Source organism: Sceloporus occidentalis, unplaced genomic scaffold (genome assembly GCF_023333645.1).
Source record: "Sceloporus occidentalis isolate IW3139 unplaced genomic scaffold, rSceOcc1.0.p SCAF_10, whole genome shotgun sequence".
Taxonomy (NCBI): domain Eukaryota; kingdom Metazoa; phylum Chordata; class Lepidosauria; order Squamata; family Phrynosomatidae; genus Sceloporus; species Sceloporus occidentalis.
Window position 1 is genome coordinate 17,488,296 of NW_028316990.1, and position 22,124 is coordinate 17,510,419.

General features: G+C 39.1%; 1 protein-coding gene across 5 annotated transcripts in view; it reads left to right on the forward strand.

The window, feature by feature from the left end:
* Positions 1 to 22,124, forward strand: part of LOC149305990 (WW domain-containing oxidoreductase) — a 415,139-nt gene that overhangs the window by 89,312 nt on the left and 303,703 nt on the right. For all 5 annotated transcript variants that reach the window (XM_089476738.1, XM_089476739.1, XM_089476740.1 and 2 more), the window contains exons 6-8: positions 4,664 to 4,752; positions 9,708 to 9,893; positions 15,470 to 15,734. In XM_089476738.1, coding sequence (XP_089332864.1) covers positions 4,664 to 4,752; positions 9,708 to 9,893; positions 15,470 to 15,734 — 540 coding nt within the window. The remainder of the gene's footprint in view (positions 1 to 4,663; positions 4,753 to 9,707; positions 9,894 to 15,469; positions 15,735 to 22,124) is intronic.

The following is a 22,124-nucleotide window of genomic DNA, read 5'->3' on the forward strand; positions in this document are numbered from 1 at the left end:
GCCTTCCGTAAGTTATCTCAAACGCTGTAAAGGAACCGATTCTGAAAACAGGCCACATATCTTCGGTTGGCCTTAAAGCTTTGCACCATGTGATTCATTTGCCCCATTCAGCTGGCTGAAAGGTAATCTCCTAGCATTCAAAATACATGCATGACTTTATAAAGCCTGCCTAACATAAATACTCTTCTCCACCGAGTGCATGCATTAGGGACTATAATATTTACAGCCTGAAACTGGAATAAAAGCATTTCCTTGTTTTCATCCATCTTGCATGGAGTTCATGATTACCAGCGATCGCTGGACATTGTCGACTGTCATAACCCATGCATCAAAATTGCCATGCTTTATCCTAATGGCACACTCTGATCTGGATTTAATTTGTCTGTGCCGCCGAGTCTTTCAGGCTAGTGTCAACCAAACTTTGATTCTAATGAATTTACATACTGTAGACCCGAGGAGAAGGTTTTCTGTACAAAATTCCATTTGGCTTTTCCACCCCTTCGGCAATCCTTTATCCTTACATGCATTTTACCCTTAGACTATAAATACAGTTTCCTCTATGTAGAAGTATCTCCTGTCTTCTCCGACTGGTCTGTGTGGACAAGTCCGGACAAATGGGATTTCCTGTATTAAACCGGAGTCTATTTTGTCTTCCCAGCTTGTCAAAGAGTTAAATGTTTTTAGCACTGTGCTTCCTACAGTATTTTGGAGGGTGAAATAAAGCTTTTTCAAAAAGTATCCCAAAATGTATAATGTATATGCATAGAGAAAATAATTATGTAATAAATTAGGTAGCGTCCACTCTGGGCCTTTTAAAGTACATCTTGCGTTCTGCTCCTCCCCAGCACTTATATAAGTTATGGAGACTAGAGTTTATTTATTAAGAGTCTTCAACTGTGTATAAAACCAGAGCAGCCACAAGTAATGGTATTTGCTGAAGGATTCTTTATCATGTGAATTTACCTTTAGTCATCTATTATTTATTTCGGCTCTTTTATATGCCATTATAATAAATATTATGACAGAGAAAGCTTTTATGCTTCAACTTATTGTAGTTCTCTCCACTTCCTTGCAATCCTTCAGGAAAATGTAACCACGCTTTACCTATATTTAATGTAAATCATCGCCTGCATTAGAATGAAAAATCCTATTTTGAAGAAAGGCTCCTTCTTCAGGACTGAGATGTAAATGCACAATCGTGTTTACTGCCAAACTACTGTACCATGCACTGTTCATTTCTAAACAGTTTTTCAGCTGTAAAGTGAGTGCATTGCTAACCGTAGATTGCTAGCTTTCTGAGTGTTTTCACTTTCTGCTTAAAACTTCTGACTTGATAAGCATTTTTCTAAGTCTGAGTACAAAATATTGCCAATTATATCCTGAGCGGTTGTCTTGGATTTGTTCAACACTAACACGGGACATTTCTGGCATTTAATAATGGTATTTTGGAACTCAGTTTCTCCTGGGGTGGGAGAGAGGATCATTCCATTTACTTCAATGTCAGGGAGGATAACTTAGATCTTGACAATTATCAACCATTTAACATATTTAGAGGTCAGAAGAAGCCAGGGGTATTTGGGCAGAGAGACAAGTTAAAGAGCTCACCGCTGACACATTATTCAAATATATAGAGAAGACACCAAATATTCATGGTTTGTTTAGATGCTTCTCCAGCAAGGCAGAATTTAGTAGAATTCAAACAACAACAAATCTTCTCTTTTCTGACTGTTAAAAAGAGAATATTTTGCCATGACTGAAAACACTTCATTAAAAATAAGAGTAACTGCTTAATGAACACATCCTACAAAATGGGCCCTAATTGCACAGGCGCTTATACTGTCATTTATTTGTCCATCTGTAAGGTGGTTCAAGACTGACATTTTATTGTTAATACTACATTGACTAACATGGTTATCCCTCAACACTTGGACATCACAGAATATAGGATGTGGTATATGGAATCTTGTAGTTTGGATAAATGTCTTGTATTACTTCTATGGTTGTTTGTTGTTAACTGATTTTGACCCATGGCAACCCTGTGGATGAGACATCTCCAAGACTCCCTGCCTTCCACCGCTCTGCTTAGTTCTTGCAAACTCATACCTGGAACCTGTGAAATGAGATAATAGCCTACATGCACCATTTTTTATGCATTTCACAACTTGTGTAATCATTCAGACCATGGCAAAAGTAAGTTAAAATTTGAAACAACAATTGGAAAAGGGGGGGGGGGGGGAATGCTGCCTAGTCTTCAGGGACACAGAGCAAAGCATGCAAATGAAACATTTGGGTCAAGTTAAAAAGAAAGAGAGCGCTAAAGCCAGGCTTGACAAGGCTTTAACTTTTTATACCTTACTGTTAAAGTTGTGTTATGATTGCAAATGTGTATGTCTTTATAATATATAAAATCTTTGGCATAATTTGGCTGTTACTCTAGAAAAGAAGTTACTATATATATATATATATATATATATGTTTGTGGTTATGAACTTTTAAAAGCTTCTCCTTGAGCTACTCAAGAAATGCGTCTACCCGGTCTTAGTGTTCCCAATAACCTTTGCTATGACAAGTCTAAAAAGCGGCAGAAGTACAAATGAGTTTTAACTGTTGGAAGTAAAGGCACATTGATTATCCTGGCAGCGGAGAATGTATTGTTATTAGATGGGTGGTTTCAGTTCACTGGCTCAACTGGCAGAGTAGAAACCCATATTCATAGCTTGGATTTGTCATCTATATATCATAATTGTCCATTTATCATTTTTTAATATTTTTATTTTACCCATAGGCACAGCTTGCTTATTATTTCACAAGGATTTCTCCTTGTGAAAGAATAGTAGAGGCATTACTTTCTCCCCACCGTCATCTATGCAATATTGCAGATTCTTCCTCTTTATTCTTGGATCCAATAGCAGAAACCTGCAGCCTGACACCAAGAGCGAAAGCATTACCTGAGTAATAGTGTGTGGGCTTGAATCACTGTTCCCAAGAGCATAGTAACTAACAGCTTGTGGTTTAGTCTGTTGAACTACTTGATGTTTTTTGACCCCTCGTTGTCCTTGTGTTGGTAGCACTCCCTTTCTTTGAATTTCCTTTTGGAAATGAGAACAGAGCATCACTGCATTAAAACAGAAGGGAGAGAAAGGATAACCTTTGCTACGGTGGAAGGTTGGAAAGTAGAAGAAACGTATTAATAATCACTGTTTTTCTTTTTTACATTTTTGTTTTAACCAAGTGCAAATTCTGACTGGTGATGATAACACAGTCTGTGTGGCCCTTCCATGCGCTAGAGCAGGAATGGGAAGATTTAATCCCCAAACTCCTTCCTAGCAGTTTCCAGACCTCTGGCCACTTCTGGTTTCGATAAGAGGAATAGTTCTGCTTGTGGAGGGTCTATTGGGACAGAAACATGGTTCAAGGAATCCCTCTCTCCAAAGATTTGAAGGTGGGCAAAGTAATCAGGATTGTGCTTTCTTCATTGTTCTTGCTCATGTCTGAATGGAGCCTTCTGTACACATGTTCCAGTGCACAAATGTAGGTTACAAATACATGACCTGCATGCTTTTGATTCTTGACCAGCCTCCCCAGTCCTGACATTCGTCAAACATGCAATAGCAAGTTTACCACTTACCAGTGCACTTAAGCACTCCCTAAGCGGTTTACAAAGTATAAGCTAATATATTGGATGATAAACCCTATCAGCTCCAGACAGTATGGCAACTGAATGGTGAGACTTACAGATCCAGCTACCTAGATGGCACTTACAGCCTTAGAGAAAAGGAAGCTTAGCTGAAACAGAGGCAGACAGTAGTATCTTTCCCTGTGTCTCTCTGCATGCAGTCGTAGCACTTTTGTTTGCTTTCCAAGAGAGACAGTTGTAAAAGTGTGCCTTTTCTCAAATGGATTTTTCCTGTGCTTTGAGGCTAGAATATTCTGGGAACAGCTCAGAGTATTCTGTCTTTAGTCAACTTCCATAGATCTGCCAAAGTTTAATGATCATCTCAGTTGTACATATCACACTAACCTTGTATTGCAACCTCATAAACCAGCAGACAATGCCTTGCAAACTGATATTGGTCCAGAACCCACCACTCTGAGTAGACCTGTTCTAGACAAACTTAAATTGTTTAAGAATGAGTTGCTCTTGATTATCTGTTTCCAGTATCAAAAAACTGCTGGGAACAGTTCCTATACATTTAGTAGTGTCACAGATTTAGAATACAGCGCGCCCGTGTCATACGTGGGCGCGCCTTACACGGCTTAAGCATACGCGCTCAAGCCGCAGGGCGCGCACAGGGCACGCACAGGGCAGAAGGGGCGGTGCATCCCATTCAATTGAATGGGCGCGTGCGCCCGTTGCGCCCTGCGCACCGCCTCACTGCCATGCACAAGCCCCATTGTTTACAATGGGGCTTGAGCATAGGCAGAATTCGCCTTACGTGGAGGGATCCGGAACGGATCCCTGCGTAAGGCGAGGGACCACTGTATAGCATTTGACACTATATATTCAGTGTTGGTTTTTTCCCCCAGCTTGATTTGTATCCACAATAATATTCTAATGTTAAACAAAGGAATTTTAAAATGTGTCTTTGTTCATTAGATATAACATGATCCTGTGAACTAACCCTCTTGCTTTTGTTAACCCTACCCCTTTTTTCTATTTTAGCACAAAGCCAAGGTAGAAGCAATGACTTTAGACCTTGCATCTCTTCAGAGTGTACAAGACTTTGCTGAAGCATTCCGGTCTAAAAATTTGTAAGTACTCAGGCAGAAGATGCACTTGTTGATATTTTTTTAACTATTATGATAATTATTATACAGTGGGACCTTGTTTTACATGGGGGATCCGTTCCGGACCCCCCCCCCTTGCATAAGGCAAATTCTGCCTATGCTCGAGCCCCATTTAAGTGAATGGGGCTCGTGCGCGCGGCGGCCCCATTCATCTGAATGGGATGTGCCACCCCGTGTGCCCTGCACGCTTCTGTGTGGCTTTAGCGCATATGCTCAAAGCTGCGTATAACGCACCTACGTATAACGCGGGTGCACTGTATCAGTATTTCTCATCAGAGGATAGTCATAATACCTATAGCAAGATATGCTACAGGCTGAACCTCATTTAAGTGAAATGTTTGGGACCAGAAGTGTTTTGGTTTTCACAGTTTTTTGGATTCTGAAATATTTGCATATATATAAAATGAGATATCTTGAAAATTTCACCCAAATCTAAACATCAAATTCATTTAAGCTAGTTAACAGTGACAACAGTACACCTTTTACACAGGGCCAGAAGGTAGTTTTGTGTACAATATTTTAAATAATTTTGTGCATGAAACAGGTTTGTGCACACTGAACCATCAGAAAGCAAAGGTGCAACTATTTCAGCCACCAATGTAGACGATTCTGGAATAATTCAGATTTTTGAATTCGGAACAAGGGAACCTCAACCTGTACATATAAGTATCACAAATCTGTTCATCCATTTAGCTCTGTTAAGCTAAATTTTGTAGCGGTGTGATGGTGGGGATTGTGGTAAGTCCTGCAAACTTCCAGAAACATAAATTGACTATGGGATAAATCAGATGGGACCAGAAATGTCAACAAGGTGGGACTAGAATGCTTCCTACACTTTTTTTAAAGCAGAGTTTGAATTTTTGCAATTTTGGAGGGGGGATTTTGGAGGAAACATTGCTTTTGTGTGATGGAAACGACACCACTGGCTGTTCTTGTTTCATATCAGTGTGTGTGGTTGGGGCGGGAGGAATTGTGGAATTTGAGTCAACTCAAAAAGGTGAAGATGGAAATTACTTTGAAGGGGTTGTAATGAGCTCAGTCAGACAGTTCCCTAAGTACTAAATATGCCGCATCGATCAGCCAGCTCATTTATAACCATGTGAATGTTGCAAGCTGAAGAATGACAAACTGCTCCCATGGCTGAGCAAGAACTGAACGAAGGTGTCTTTATACAGAAACAAATGAATCAGCAAAGGGAACAGTGAGAGACCACTTTGGCTGTGTATTTAAATAACAAGGGAGCAAGAATTTTCTGTTTTGAGATGGAAAACCCTCCAACAACCACAGGACAAATTGAAGCAGACCTTGGAGTAGTAGAAAGTGAAAAGACCTCTTCCTTATCGGGCAGCTTTTCAAAAATGATGTAATATTTGCTTGTGGTGGCTCTTATTCTCTGCCCAGGTTATTAAATTTCAATTCATAATCCCTAGTGATGTACGCAGGAAAAGATTTTCCAAATATAAGAACTGTTTTCGGTACTTTGTTTTTTGTTCTTGGCGAGATGTAAAAGGAGTAATAGATAGTCATAACATATAGTCAGTGTATTTTATCATTTTATCTTGATTACATGAATATTTCAGTATGTGATTCTGGTGTGTTTCCTGAATGTAGGTTTAATTTATTAACTGTATCAGCACTTTAAACCAGGGCTGAACATGTGCCAAGGATTCAGGAGATGCCTGGGTCCCAACAGGCCCCAGGATTGTTCGCACTACATCCCCCTGTAATGTCATTGTTTTGCAACCATAAGGGGACAGTCACACTACATTTTGGGGCTCCCTTACTATTTGAGACCCCAGAGAGGCCTTTATCTAACAGGAAAGCAAAACTAACTGTTAGACTATATGGACAGGTTCATTTCTTACTTTTAAAGCAGGCTTGTTGCATATAAATATTTGTTTTGCTTTTGCTTGTATTCAGATTGTATAGTCAGCCCTCCTTATCCACCGATTCTTTCATCCACGGATTCAAGCATCCACGGCTTGAAAATATCCAAAAATGTATACATTCCAAACAGCAAACCTTGATTTTCCATTTTATATTAGAGACACCATTATCCTTTTCCATTATATTTAATGGGGCTTGCGCATCCACAGATTTTGTTATCTACCCCAGATGATAACAAGGACCCACTGTATTCAGTTTGACTGTCAAGTATAACAGTTTGCAGAATATTTTGAACTCTGATAGGCCTATATTGGGACAAAGCTCTAATTTTTTTTGTTAAATAGTGATATCTTACATGATAAATAATGAAGACATTAACATCTTAATCTCTTTATTAATGATGTGATTACAAGATGTAACAAGCTTATAGGTCTCTCAAGCTGAGCATCATTGTTAAATAAAAGTATCAAAGGTGGGCATCTTGGAGTGATATACAATGTTTGCCAGAATTAAAACAAACAGTTTCCTTGCCTCATTGAGATTTGATGTACATGGTGAAAAACTGTGGTGTGGGTGTGATAGGTGGGGCCCACTTTACAAGTGTGTATTGATGCTCAACACCTTTTGGTACTTGAACACATGCAGTGAGGTTTACAAATACGTATTGATAAAGACCATGAATTAATTAAAGGAGAGTGATAGACCGAGTGACAGTAAAAGCGGAGGCAAAGATGGTTGTCTTAAGACAGAACTGAGGTTGTATCCAGATCATAGTCTTATTAATTTTTTTATAATTGCAAAAACGAAATAGATCGGATAAGAAACAAAAGCAATCAAAGCTAACATTTTAAAAGCATCTGAAAAAGGATTAATTGAGGATTAATTGGGACTGTCCCTGCAAAAAGAAGGATAGTGGAAGGGTGTGGAATAGTGGTGGACTCTTGGCTTCATGGCACCATTTGCTAGCTTCATATTTTCACTTTGGGTTCACCTTTTTTGTCTCCTTAGGTAAGGATAGACAATCAGTGTTTAGAGATCTGATGATTAAACTTTTCTTTCTTCTTCCCCGAAGCCTGGAGCAAATAAAGAAAATACTCTTGACACTCTTTCTGTTTGTCTTTTGAAATTTCATGAATGTGGATACAATCTGGCCTGGAAAGGAAAACAGTTCTTTAAAGAACGACTCTCCCATTCTCTTCAGATAAGACTCTCATGCTTCTGCGCAAGTCCTAACCAGCCATGAGGGGCATATTGGGTAGATAAGCATGTAAAATATTTATGATTTAATATGTACAGTTAAAGTATCTTTTGCTGCAAATAAAGTAGTAAGCATTTTGCACAGTTTTATAGCCTTAATGGTTAATGAGAGAATTTTTAAAGGGTATGTGTGTACAGTATTTTAATTAAAAATTCAATTTAAAATAATAAAACCGCAAAGAATATTAGAAAGGGCAAGAGCAATCAATATAACGGCTTGGAATTTTAAACAAAAATGCATTGATTTAAAAGTACTAAACAGCAAACTAAAAAAATACAAATAAAATTAAAAACTGGATGGGACTCTTTGGGTCAATCTGTATAATTGGTTTGCATTTTATCTGGGACAGGCTTGATATAAATGTTATCATAGTCCTGGAGTTTATAAACTCCGGCTCCACAGTGAAGCACTTGTGTTTCATCATTAACCTCTTCCAAGGGAATCCCAGCATTTGGAGTGCAGCTTATTGTGTTGTGCGCACAAGTCACAATGCTGATAAGGGAGGAGGCCAGCATGGTGCCTTGAAGAACAGTAGTTTCTATTTGTGGTTTTTTTCGGGCTATGTGGCCATGTTCTGGAAGAGTTTATTCCTGACATTTTGCCGGTTCCTATGGCTGGCATCTTCAGAAAACTGCATCAGCATTAGCATTTTGAGATAAATCAGTGAAGCCTAAAGGTTTGAATAAACAGCCATGTTTCTACTTCACACCTATATTAAATCTGTATTGATGCCACTCAGGCTTCTAAATTGGGGTGCCATGACTCAGAAGGCCTTTTCCCCACATCCTTACAATGTATATTGACCTAACTGCGGAGGACCTTTCCAGAAGATCTCAGTACTTGGGTGAACATATAAGAAATGGTGCTCTTTTGGGCATCAAAGTGCTAAGCCATTTTAGACTCTAAATATCATCACAAGCACCTTGAATTTAGCCCAGACCTGTGTTGGCAGCCAGTGCAGTTCTTTTAAGACTGGCATTATATGACTGGTAAACAATCTATGAAATTGAAAAGAGTTGAAATGGAGACTAGTTGAAGGCAGCATATGGTGAATTTCCCCATCAACTTCAGTGAGATTTTAAAAAGTGTGCCATAAGTTAACAGAGATGCACATAGTTTCTATAGCCCCAGTTATGGATGTAGTTGCTCAGTGCTTATAGAACAAGCAAGTCGAGGAGGATGTTCGGAAAAGAGCTGTTTTTCAATGACAACAGGAAAAGTGAAAACACAAGGGAAGTTTGCTTTGAAACAGATTTTCAAAGTTACATTAGTGTTTCTATTTAGCAGTGGGGCCTTTCAGGATATTACCTTTGCAGACTGTTTTTATAGGATACAGGATATTTTCCAAAGGGACATACCCTAGGAATATGACATAGCTTAGGTTTTAATAACCTGAAGAAACCTAGTTCTCGAACCTCTTTTTATCCTCTTAGATTCCTCTAGCCATAAAGTGAAGCCTTAATATTAAATTGACATGTTAGATGATAATATATATTCAGTATTCTGGTTGTACCAGCAGCTGGCAGAAAATATCCCGGGTTAAAGAAAAGATGTGTGGATCTGCAAAATAAAATCAGAAAGAGCATGGGAAAAAAATCTGGCATTTAGATATCCATAGCCTCTGAGACGTACCATCTTTATACAAAATGAAAGTATGCATGACCTATATGAAATGCTGTCCTCTAATGATTGCTATAAGAGCGGATCCCCAATAGACACCAGACATGTTTAGCTCCATTTGCACAATGTTCAATGAGGATCTGTTTTGTTAAAGGTCTCTCCATGTGCTGATCTGCAATGCTGGCATTTTTGGTGTTCCTTGGCAACTGACTGAAGATGGCCTGGAGTCCACCTTCCAAGTGAACCACTTGGGACACTTCTATCTGGTTCAGCTCCTCAAAGATGTTCTTTGTCACTCCGCTCCTGCAAGAGTGGTGATGGTTTCCTCTGAATCACACAGGTGAGTTCTCACTCGGACTTTGTCACCTTTTCTCGAAAATCACTCAGTCATCAGATGGAAACCTGAGTTCAGCCAAAGGTAATCATGCCAGAACATTTTCAGTATTTTCAGCCATCCTTAGTAGTGAAGCCCTGAAGAATACCTGAAATATAAAATGGACAACACATTTCCCATGACCATAGAGCAAGGGCCTTTCTACTTCTGCTGTAATGGACCTTGGGAAATAACTTTTGGACTACAACTCTAATTAACAAGTGCAAATTCTGGAAGGTGTAGTCCAAAAAATAACTTTTTCAAGTTTTGTGATTATTGGTATTCCCTGAAACATTAAAAAAAAAACCAACTGCAAAACTAGCAACTTCTTGCACCAACTGTAAAGAAAACCCCCACAACACCCATTAGCTGTTCAAAAGTTCCCTTGTGTGTGTGTGTAAAGCAAGGTGTCTGTGTGAGGCATGCAGCTATAGCAATTGTCCTCCCCCCCACTTTTGTGACCCACTATGAAGCTTGCTTTCTCAAAGAAAAAGTGTTTCTCCAAATGTAGCCCCTGGGACCTGGCTGAGAGGCAGCCAAGGGTCAGGCTGAGCCCTTTTATCACTTTGCAACATAAGGTCTCATGGTATAAATGACATACTGCAGATAGATTTACTTTAACCGTTTTAAAATTTACGACGGGAGAAATGAAAGGAAGCAATTGAAAAAGCCTGTTATAATCCTTTCCCCCCCTGAAAGACATGAAACATCTAGTAATTAGGTGGCGGTAAAAGAGGGGGGGAAATCAAAATAAAATTTAAAAACTCAAATAAATCTTGGCTGCCCTTATCTTTGCAAATCACACCAGGTTTGTGAAAGCAAGTGGTGGAGTCCCATTACAAGGGAGGTAGGCTACTGCAGGGCAGGCGAGTTGAGCAGAGAAATAAATCTGCCAACTCTCCAGTCACTTGCCAGATGTGAGGGCACAATGGGATATGTATAAATGAGCTGTTATTTAATGGGAGATTATGTTGTATTGTCAGCTGCTTGTTTCTCTGTGCAATGCTGCTCTCCGATAGTTTTTCAAATGGCGTCTTTACATTTGGAGGGGTTTCATTCCCCGCTCCGCTTCTTTGGTTGCCATCTGAAGCTCATCTTTGCAGAGTTTAAAGCTCGACCAAAAACAAAACAAAACACAAAAGACAACAAAACATTGCAGTGTTCGTTGCTTCATTGTGCGAGATCAGCCAAGGTTTATAGAAATGCATTCCCCAATAAGTAAATGGTGTGTGTCCAGACCTAGCAACTAATTGTTTGTGCTGTTTCTGGGGGAAGTCGTCATGCATTAAATCATGTTACATAAGTATATAAAATAATAACTAAGCTTGGCTGCTGTTTTTACTGTGTTGGATTGTTGGGTTTTAGCAGAAACAACATGTTATCCACTATATCTTATTACATGAAAATATTCTGCAATCTGTTTAAGAAGCTAGAGGACATGGAGTGCAGCTTTGGCACAGCTTCTGGCCTCTTACGACACATGCAGCATTTAAACAGCATACCTCCAAAGTGACCCGAAGCAGCTTTATTTTGGCCTGTCTCTACAGGTCCAAAGATTGTAGGAAAAATTTGCCCTAGAATTAAGAAATGAAGCAGGAGAGTGACGGATTGAATTTTGCTAGGCCAACCGTTTCTTCATCGCAAACACATTCTTCAAACAACCCACCAGATGACCATATAGATGGACTTGACATGATGTCCAATATAGAAATGATATAGACTACATAATCAGAAGCAGAAGATGGAGAAGCTCCAGTTTGTCTACAAAAATAAGACCAGGAGCAGATAGTGGCACAGGCCTTGAATTGTTAATATCAAAAAATTGGCTAAAGCTAAAGCAGAACCCTAAGCCAACTATCGTGTCAAAATACAACCTGAAGACAGTCCCCGTAGAATTTAAAGATAATGCAACAAATAGATTTGCACTAGATATGAACCCATGCATAGATAGACTGGGCTGTTAATAAAACTGGAATTCTGTTCAGGGTAGTTTCAGAATCATGAACCTAAAGAGCACAGGGCCCTCTTTTGCACCCTTAATTTCTCTGAACATCAGTCCTTGGTTTGTGCAATCCATCACCATTTTGGAAAGCAACATTAGTGTGTTTCACTTTTTTCCAGAAATAACATTAAATGCATCCCCCCCTTTTTTAAAAACCCTCCATTAAACAATTTTTGAATTTATTTACTCCTCAGTTTAAACAAACCTCAGATATAAAGGCAGGCAGATGGCTACCTAGAAAAATTCCTTCATCTCATGGTGAAGTCTTCCGTTGTTTGCTACCTTGGTGTTATTTAAAGTGGGGGGAGAGAGAAACAGCTGGTGTTTAATGACTCTGTCAGACCCAATTAAAAAACGTCAACTAGTTACTTTGATTTGTGCTCAATCATGCCATGGGTATACTTAAAAAACATTAGACTCCGCCAGTGCTCATTTTGGCTTTGTTCACATTCATCTTTTATATCTTTAAGGCTATTGATGGCATATCACCAGCGTTACAACCCCTTTCTAGCCATCAATTTTTAATCTGAAAAGATTCTAAGTAGGAACAAGTCTCATCTGTAGTTATTCGGGCACTTAAACTCTAGAGTATACAATACTTGTGCGCTGGAAAACAATGTGTGAGAAGAGTAAATAATAAAGGTTGTCTTGTAACTCAACTTTTTTTAATCTATTGTTATTTGCAATTTCAACAATGCAGTAATTTGATTTTTTTTTTTTTGAGGAACAGTGTTACGATTAATTTTTTCAGGCAATACAGCAAAATACAAGTCTTATGGTGGAACCAATGCATTAAAAAGAGAGGGTTGCAGACTTCATGCATGTTCTGTTTTCAGTATTCTGAAGAAGCAAGATTACAAACAGTTGATAGCAAGCAAATGTATTCTGCCCACTCCCATTCTATTTTATTTACTTACTTACTTAATTTCTATGCTGCCTTTCTCCCAGAAAGGGACCCATGTTCCTTTTCTCCCAGTTATGTATGGATGCAGAATATTGTGTTCACAGAGTAGGATTTTACCATCATACAGTGAGGATACCTGTGGAAGTTGTAAATAATAACAACCACATCACCACCAAACAACCGACAGGCAACCTGACCAAAACTAACCAAGGATTTAGAGGACGAGTAATTATAGGCATATACTCCAAATGATCCAACTTTGCTAATTAATCCTATATTATCCCAATTTTTCAGCTGTTTTTAAAAATGTCTTATTTTTGCTATCCTGTTTCCACTTTCCCTTTTTGTCCTCAGTTTGCTTCAGTTGCTCCAAACTGAGGCTGCTGCCACACTGCAGAATTAATGCAATTTGACACCACTTTTACTGGCATGGCTCCTTCCTATGGAATCCTGGGATTTGTAATTTATTGTGGCCCTAGAACTCACTGACAGATGAATCCCACAATACCATAGCATTGAGCTATGGCAGTTAAAGCAGTGTCAAATTGCAGTAATTCTGTAGTATACATGCAGCCTGGGTTCCAAGTACAAAGATAATTTGCACTCAGTTAATTCAGCAAGAGGGAAAGGAAAGAAGGAGGCAGTAGATTTAGGCAAAAGCAAGCTGCTACAGCCTCTCCTAGCTTGTGTATTCATCTTCATTAATATCTTTTGCCATCTTGACCATGCTCTGCTGGTCTACATGTTAGTGCACTATGAACATTACTTTGGATTTTTGCATATTCTCATTGACTTTCCTGTACAAATTCACATCTAGTCACCCTCCGGCCGAAAATGCACAGCCATCCAAAGGAGATGGATGACCACATGTGTGACAATGTGCATTTCTGCGGATTTCTGCACAAAGCTTTTTTTCTACAGTTTAAGGAGCCCCCCCCCCCCCCGGCCACCCCTGCAAAAATGCCCAAACTCCTGAAAATTGCATGTGGCTGGATTGTATTCTATTTGACTGGAATGAGGAATATTTTAATCATATAGACTAGCCCCCAGTTTTCATCTGTGAAATGTTGGAGAGTATGGGCAAGCAGTTCATGCTGTTCTGGATGAAGGGAGACAGGACATCCCTTCTGCCTAGAATCTATCTTAGGTCTTCTAAGCTGCCTTGTGACCTGCACTTTTGGATCCACTGTGTTAAAATCTGCCAGGCTTTCTCTTAAAATTATCCGTGGGATACTCCACAATCTGTCCATTTTTTTTTCTTTTTCCATTCAGTCTGGAATAAGGGCAGAGCCTTTGCTTCCAAACTGGGGGATCAGATGTCTTCGTGTCCATCCCCTTCCAAAACATAACGGGAAAGACATAGACCTATCTTACAGGGTATATATAAAAATGGTCCACACATATGCAGATCACCACCCCAACAGTTATTGACTTACTGTGGCCTCATTGATGAATCATTTATCTGGTCTACTTTCGGATATGTTTTCCATCACAGCCAAATATATGTTCTAATGTTCATTAGAATATGCATGGTCTTTCTGTATGGTGTCATGGAAAACAATGCTCCACTCTTTACAAAAAGAAGCTGGTAGAACAGTTGTTCCAATTCATGTTTGATATTCCCCCCTTTCCACCCTTGATTTATGGAGTCTCAATGAGGTAAAATTACTTAATTTCTGTATTAGATTGGTGCACTCTTCCCATGTGTGTTTTAAAGTTTGTTTGCTTATTTAAAGTGCATAAAATCTCTAGGCAGCACACGAGCACTAAATACGGGCCTTCGCCATAGGTTTATAATCTAAGGTTCAAGAGAAAGATACATTGGGGAAGAAAAAAAGGAAAGTTAAAAAAAATAGAGGAAATTAGGGAAAGCCAAGGTGAACAGATACGTCTTAAGGAGGCACATCCCTGTAACAATAGAGGAGGAGGACTGGAGAAAAGAGAGCTGCAAGGGAAAGGGGATTAGAGAGAAAACAATCAATTTAAAATAAATCAATTTTTTAATTTTTTGTTACAATTTTCTTTAACATCACATTTTACCAAATGTTCACCTTACCCACATGAAGCTATGACTATGTAATTCTATGCATATGGTATTGTAATTTAAAGGTCTAATTTTAATGTTGCTGTTTATTTCACTGCTATTATTATTACATTCAGTGATACATGGAAATTATGAGTTATGGGTGCATTAGTCCAAACGAACATTACTAAGGGTTCTGTATGTTGTGGTACTGGAGGAGTTCAAGTGGGTGGTGTTGAAACTATGAGTTATTGCACTCGGTGACACCAATCCTAGTGATGCCACTGGCTCACATGTGGCATGTGAGCAGGACTTTGTCCATCCTATGGGCAAAGTGTTTTCTGCTATTACCTAGGAAGTATGGTGGAACCTCGCCTTATGTGGGGGATCCGTTCTGGATTCCCCCGTGTAAGGCGAATTCCGCCTATGCTTGAGCCCCATTCAAATTCATTTGAATGGGATGCGCCACCCCTTGGCCCTGTGCACTCCCACGCAGCTTTAGCACATATGCTTATAACACATATGCATATAACGTGGGCGCACTGTACCTTGAAAAAGACAGCCAGAAGAAGAATTGTACCAAAAAAACCTAAAATGATTTTGCTTTTTTAAAGGTTCACGGAAATTAAAGACTGCTCAGGAAAACTTGACTTCAACATGCTCTCTCCTCCCAAGAAAGACTATTGGGCTATGCTGGCCTACAATCGGTCTAAGCTTTGCAATATTCTTATGTCCAATGAGCTCAACCGCCGCCTGTCTCCTCGTGGCGTGACGTCGAATGCCTTGCACCCTGGAAACATGATTTATTCATCCATTCATCGCAGCTGGTGGATATATACCATTCTGTTTACTTTGGTTCGCCCTTTTACCAAGTCAATGGTAGGTGACTGTCATTTTATTCCTCTTTGGATTGTGTTAAAACTTTTCAGAGATGGCTAGATATTTCTCTCATTTTGGCTGATTTTGGTAATGGTTATTATGGCCGTGAAACTTGTATAAAGGCGCTTGCATTGCTAGTCTGCTTTGTTTGCACTTTGGAAAACCATCCCATCATCCATTGATAATAATTTCATATATACTATGTAGACCATTAATGTGGGAAATTAATAGGATTTTTTAAAAGGATGGTACCAGTGGGGTTCTACATAAGCATAACAGATAAGATAAAGTTGGGCTGGCATGGGATGGGAAGGGGAGAAAATGTTAATGCCTTCTGGAAAGTAAAATAGGAATAACCACACTGAAGTACATGAACTCTTATCTCCATGGCATCTCCTTGGCTTCCACTATATCTAAAATTAGGCGCCATTATCAGATATGTGCCGCAGTTCTGCCTTAAAACAAAATGTTTGTGTTGGCAAGTGGGAAAGTAGCAGAAAGTATCGCATGTTAAGGTTACCAGAATTTAGCAGATGTTTCATTCAGTTGAAGCTTGGAAACTAGTTGCATTAAAAATGGATAGAAATCTGAGCCGATTGGGTTACGCTTCCTGTTGCAGTGCAGAGTCAACCATTGTGCTTGAGTTTTCACAGATGTCCTGCTCTCTCCCTCCAACTAGTTGAAAATATAACACCGGGACTATAAATTATAACCGAAAGGAGCCAAGAAGGCTCACTCTTAACATGAGATAGGAGTAATTGAATAATTTTATCCTTATGCTTGTCTGTGCCCCAGTCCAGTTGAGAAGGACCATGGGAACCAGTAGACTGCATCGCACTTGCTTTGTTTGCTGAATTGGTCACAACCGCTTGAATGTGATTTATCTGAATATTCATCTATCTGAAAAATCCTTTTAAGTAAGAGTGATGTATTCCCACACTGTTATCAACAAATTGATCTTTATCCCTTTTCTGAAAAAAACTGTTAAAAGTCCATCTTGGAACTGGATGCAGGACAAGAAGCAATGGACACGGTGGGTGTCTGTTGTAGAGCCAAGCTGGAAAACTTTACTACTGAGGTTTCAACTTGTCTTTGTCTTTAAGAGAAATTGGTTGTGATTAGGTTCAAAATATGAATACTAACAATGGTAAGTTCTTCATAGTTTCACATTGTCAGTAGCACAACACGAATGCTCGCTTAGCCCTTGGCTCCTACTGATCTAAGCTTTAGAGGTGATAAACCTCCAGTCGGTTAATTAGCACAATAAAATTGACGTTCTTAGTCTACAAACTGTAGAGAGTCAGGGCTGTATTGCATTATTGCTTTTCATTTCATAATTGGGGGTATCCACAAAGAAATGCTCTGAGAAAAATTGGAGAGGAATAAATAACTAAATGAAATAACAAGGATTTCAAATTAATCCTTTGGAAACTCTTTTTGCTTTTGTTTCTGTTTTGTGTGTGTGCAATCATTTCATAACTAATCTACCAATGACTACGGTCCAAAACACACTGCAGAAATAAACCAGTCTGAGACCACTTTAACTGCCCTGGCCTATTGCTGTGGAATTCTGGAACTGTAGTTTTGTGAGACATTTAACTGCCCCTGGAGATTATCACACACAGATGGAATAAACGACAATTCCCAGGATTTCCTAGCACTGAGCCAGGACAGTTAAAGCAGTCTCAAAGTGGATTATTTTTGCATTGTGCTTTGGAACTATGTTTTTGCCCAACAAGTGGTTGGTTTTGTCAGAGCTGAATGATGCAGGACAGTCATGCACATATCCTCATGTGTCGGATGTGCATTTTCTCTCTTGGATAACACATTTCTGCACATGCAATACAGTGTGGATTGCTGGTCCTCACAAGATCTCAACGATGGATTCTTCCCAGTTCCTTAATTATTCTTTGCAACATAAAAAGTTGAGAATGGGAAGCAAAAGGACAGAAGCAAACAAACAAAGTGAGTCAGATGAACAAAGCCAAACCCTTAGATGAAGAAATTGTGCAGCCATAGGGAGCATGAATACATGGGGAATTTTAGGTCTGACATATCCCTCAAGGCCTTCTACTCTCACCCAAATCTGGAAATTTCCATTCCTGGAGTGTTGGATCATTTACTTATTTCATGTTTTATCTATATACAGTATTAACATATGTGTGTATCCTGCTTTCTGCCAAGAGATTTCAAGATGATATACACTGAAAGCAATCTGACAATTTTAAAGTGTAAAATGAACTGAAACCTTGTACATGTGAGGGTATTTGTAAAACCTGTTAGGTTTCCAAAGCTTTTGTGAAACAATAGTTTTTTGACTTGGTGTCTAAAAACAGCAAAATTGGAGCCGATTGCTACTCCCAAAAAAGACCATTAAAAATAGTAGTTACTTCTAGTCAACTTTTGGCTGGTGCACCCAAATTGCCATTGCCTACCCTTGGGAGAGTTGGTATATATTTCAGTCCCCAGCTGACTGTGTTTAGATTAGATTTTTAGTGCAAATATTTCAGCACTGAATTTTTCCTTCTCGTCCAACTAATCGAGCCATCTTTGGCCAAACCTCATGCAACAGCTGTTTCTGTTATTAAGCCGCCTACAGAGTCTGCTAGTTGGCCAAACCACTGTTATTTCTGTTTCGAAAACCAGTCCAGATGGTGGCAGGACTCCTGAAATCTCTTTCAGTCAAAAAGGGTACCAATAAAGTGGTTTCAGGTTTGCATTCTAGCCATCTTCAGATGCCAGCTCATGTTGCACTCTCTCTGTGTGTGTATGCTTTCAAGTCCCTTCTCGATGTAGGTGACCCTATGACTATGAAGCACGAATGTATAGTTCTATGAGTGTTTGTAGCTTTTATTTGGGAACGTCCTCTGTTTTGTCTTGAATGGCCTACATTTGGCAGTGCCATGTCTTCTATTGCAGTTATGACACCTGGTCCTTGTGGCTGCATTTAATTTGGTGAACTGCAACATTGGAATAACATTATTTCCAACATTTTTTTTATAAAAGATCTATCAGTATGGATTGCATAGGAGAAATTCTTAGCGGATTGTCCTCAGAGGCATGAAATGATTTTCCGCACATGGGCGCACAAACTATCTCTGTCTATGTAATGGAGTAGACAGAATTCTAATATATAGATAGTTGCTTAAAAGGTGCTTTGTATAGCAATAGTGATCCTGCCTCCTGACCTTTTGGGGATGACTGGGCTGCTTTTCACTTTCCTCTGGACTTTTATTTCACTTCATGCCATCCCTGTAAAAGTGCCATAGCCCTTTAAACATCCCCCCAAATCAGTTTCATATGTCGAGTTCTCTTTAATCATTTACATCTTGGGTAAAGTCAAATATTCCATAAGAAGCCAAAGTAATCTCGTTGAATGTATAGTGTTTGTGCAGCTGGATATTTTATTTATTTGAAGTATTGAAAGAAGTCTCTTCTGACTTTGCAGAAGAATTTGTAACAAAAAAAGAAAAGAAAAGATGGTGGATAAACAGTAAGAAGGTCCAAGTAATCTGAGTCGGAGGGTCCTTTATTATTTTTTTCCCAGAGCAAAGTTATAACTACATAAAGCTACATAATGCTCTTGTAGTACTGTTGTGTTTTCCCCTTATAGTTTGAACATTGTAAACAGTATATATATATTTGTGTAAAAAAAAGACTTTGGGTATTAGATAGAGACGTTTAATAATTCATCACAATTTTCTCTTTTTGCTAGGCACAATAAACAATAGCTTGAAATGTTTAAGTTTTTGGACTCGAGTTGCCTGGTTTTCCCAGCCAGCTGGGAAACTTGTTTGTTTTCTTTTAATTGTTTAATTGTCGATGATTATTTTATTGCTCTCTTTATGTTGTTGTTGGAAAGGTGGGGTATACATTGTTCTAATAACAATAAATCTTTCCCCTTTGAGACTGAGGTTCAGCCATACCGAACCCTTGTTCTGTATGGTTGTGCATACCACCATCTTCGACCAGAGGTTATGTAGCCGTCTTTTACTACACACTTTATTGGCACACAAACATACATCAGCATAGCAAGTGCCATGGCATATATTGTGGTTGCTGCTGAAATCAGGCCACATCTGCACTGCAGAAATCATGCAATTTGATACTGCTTTAATTGCCATGGCTCCATCCTATGGCACCAGAACTTTCTGAAAGAGAAAGCTAAATATCTTGTTCTTTTTGTTCTGATCAATTGAGTTTATTTTCCTTACATCAAGAGGATGTCCTCCAACATTGAACAGATGAAAACTGGAACACATTCAAGTAAATGCTCTGCTTTTCTCTCAAGATTTTAAATGATCTTTAAATGCTTTACTTTTCCCTCAAGACTTTAAATGATCTTATCTCAGATGATTTACAATGTATTTTGAAATGATTGATCCCATTCAGTCTTTTCATACAATTTCAGGGAGAAAATGAACAAACAGTACTAAATTGATTGATCAGTGTTTAGTTTATTGTTCCAAAGTTATGCAGACAATTACGAACAAGTGTTTAAAAATACAAGGCAAGAAGCCATATGTTAGAAGGTTGTATTTATTACCTTTGCAGTTCAGGTGTTCTTATTGGTGGTGGTGGGGAGGTAAAATGGAGGAGTCCTTTGTAAATTGCTTTATTTTTCAGTTACCTGGAGTTTTCAGATTAGTCGTATCAATCGCCGCTTGGCAAGCGGGTGACAAATATAAAGAGCACAGTCAAATTCCATCCATTATTTTAGTGACACCACAGTTTTGCAGTTCCTTAATGCCAATATTGATATAGCAAATTCTCTGTGCATGTCAGAAATCCATACCGAGTACTTGAAGAATTATATTAATTGGAAAAACATTCCATGGAAAAGAGATAAATAGAACCGCTTGGATGATAAATGGTGTTTAAAATAAGTCATTTTTGACATACACAAAGAACTGTTCATGTAGAAAACTAGAATATATTTATCTGGGATATATATGGAGTGGTTAACGGTGCTGTGAGTTTCTGAAACAGTAAACCATTCCAAAGGTAATCTTTACTCATCCTTACTCTAGGTGTGCCATATATTATCTACTACTGTATTTCTTTCTCTCTCTTCTTTTGTGTTTAAAAATAAGTCACCTTACATTGTTTCATACAGAGCTAATGTGGCATGGTGTGCCACATTTAATGCATGCATTTCTATATTTTTATGCATTTAAGGTGGATGTGTTATAAACCTCTTAAGTGCTACTTACCCAACATTCTCATTCTTCTTCCTCCGGATTCCATAGTGTTAATGAATGAGTATATCAACAGGGAGGCAAAGAAGGTCAATGCCTTTCCAAATAATAAATCTGCAACCAGGCAAGAATCCACACATTCCTGACAGTTTAGAAAAACAAATCCTTAGATTTTATAAATGTGGTGGTGTGTCAGTGCACTCCTATTGCATGAGGCTATAAAAGAGGGTTTTAAACAGGATAAAAATGTCTTTGACCTATACTTATTGCACGACATTGTGTTTGTCCTGCTGTTGCCTTGCCTTCCATTTGTTACTGTAGGGCACCTTTTCATTGAGGTGCAAAACCCATCAATAGGCTATCAATCTCAAAGCAATTCCATTTTAGCCTTTGTGCGATAGGTCCCTTCCATTGGAGTTCCACTTCTCAGGCAGCCATATGTTGTAAATGGTCATAATTCTGCTCTTCTTCCTTCTCCTGCAGCAACTGTGACTGCTTTCAGCTTCTCTTTGCTGGCTACTATGTGCACATTCACACATCAGCAGGCTTCAGGAGGCAGTTGGCAGCTGTGATCACTCACTCCAACCCTTTCTCCTGGAAGGCAGCTTTTGACAGTGCAGAAAACAGACCACATAGACCACCAAAGCATTATTGTGGGGGAAAGTGTAAAGGGGGAAAATACCACAAAGGGGGAACAGGAGTGAACAAATCTCCCTGTATGACCCTTCCTGGTCCCTGAGATCATCAGGAGAGGCCTTTCTTTCAGTCCCATCACTGTTGCAAGCACAGTTGGTGGGGACATGAACAAGAGAGCCTTCTTGGTGGCCCTTAGAGTCTGGAGCTTCTTTCTCAAGGAGGCCAGAATGGCCCTCTCCTTCTTGTCCTTCTGTCAGCAGGCTAAAACCTTTTTATTCCAACAGGCTTTTAGAATAGAGTTGGAAGAGACCACAGGGACCATCCAGTCTAACTCCCTGCTATGCAGGAATTCAAAGCGCCCCTGAGAGATGGCCATCCAGCCTGTTTGAAAACTTCCAAAGAAGAAGACTCTGTCACTATAAATTAACATTTACAGAGCACTGTACATAGTAAAGTGCTGTGCAAAATGCTCTTTTCCTGGAGCTTCCATCCATTGTTCCATGTCCTATTTTCTGGAGCAGCAGAAAACAAGCTTGATCCATCCTCAATATGACAC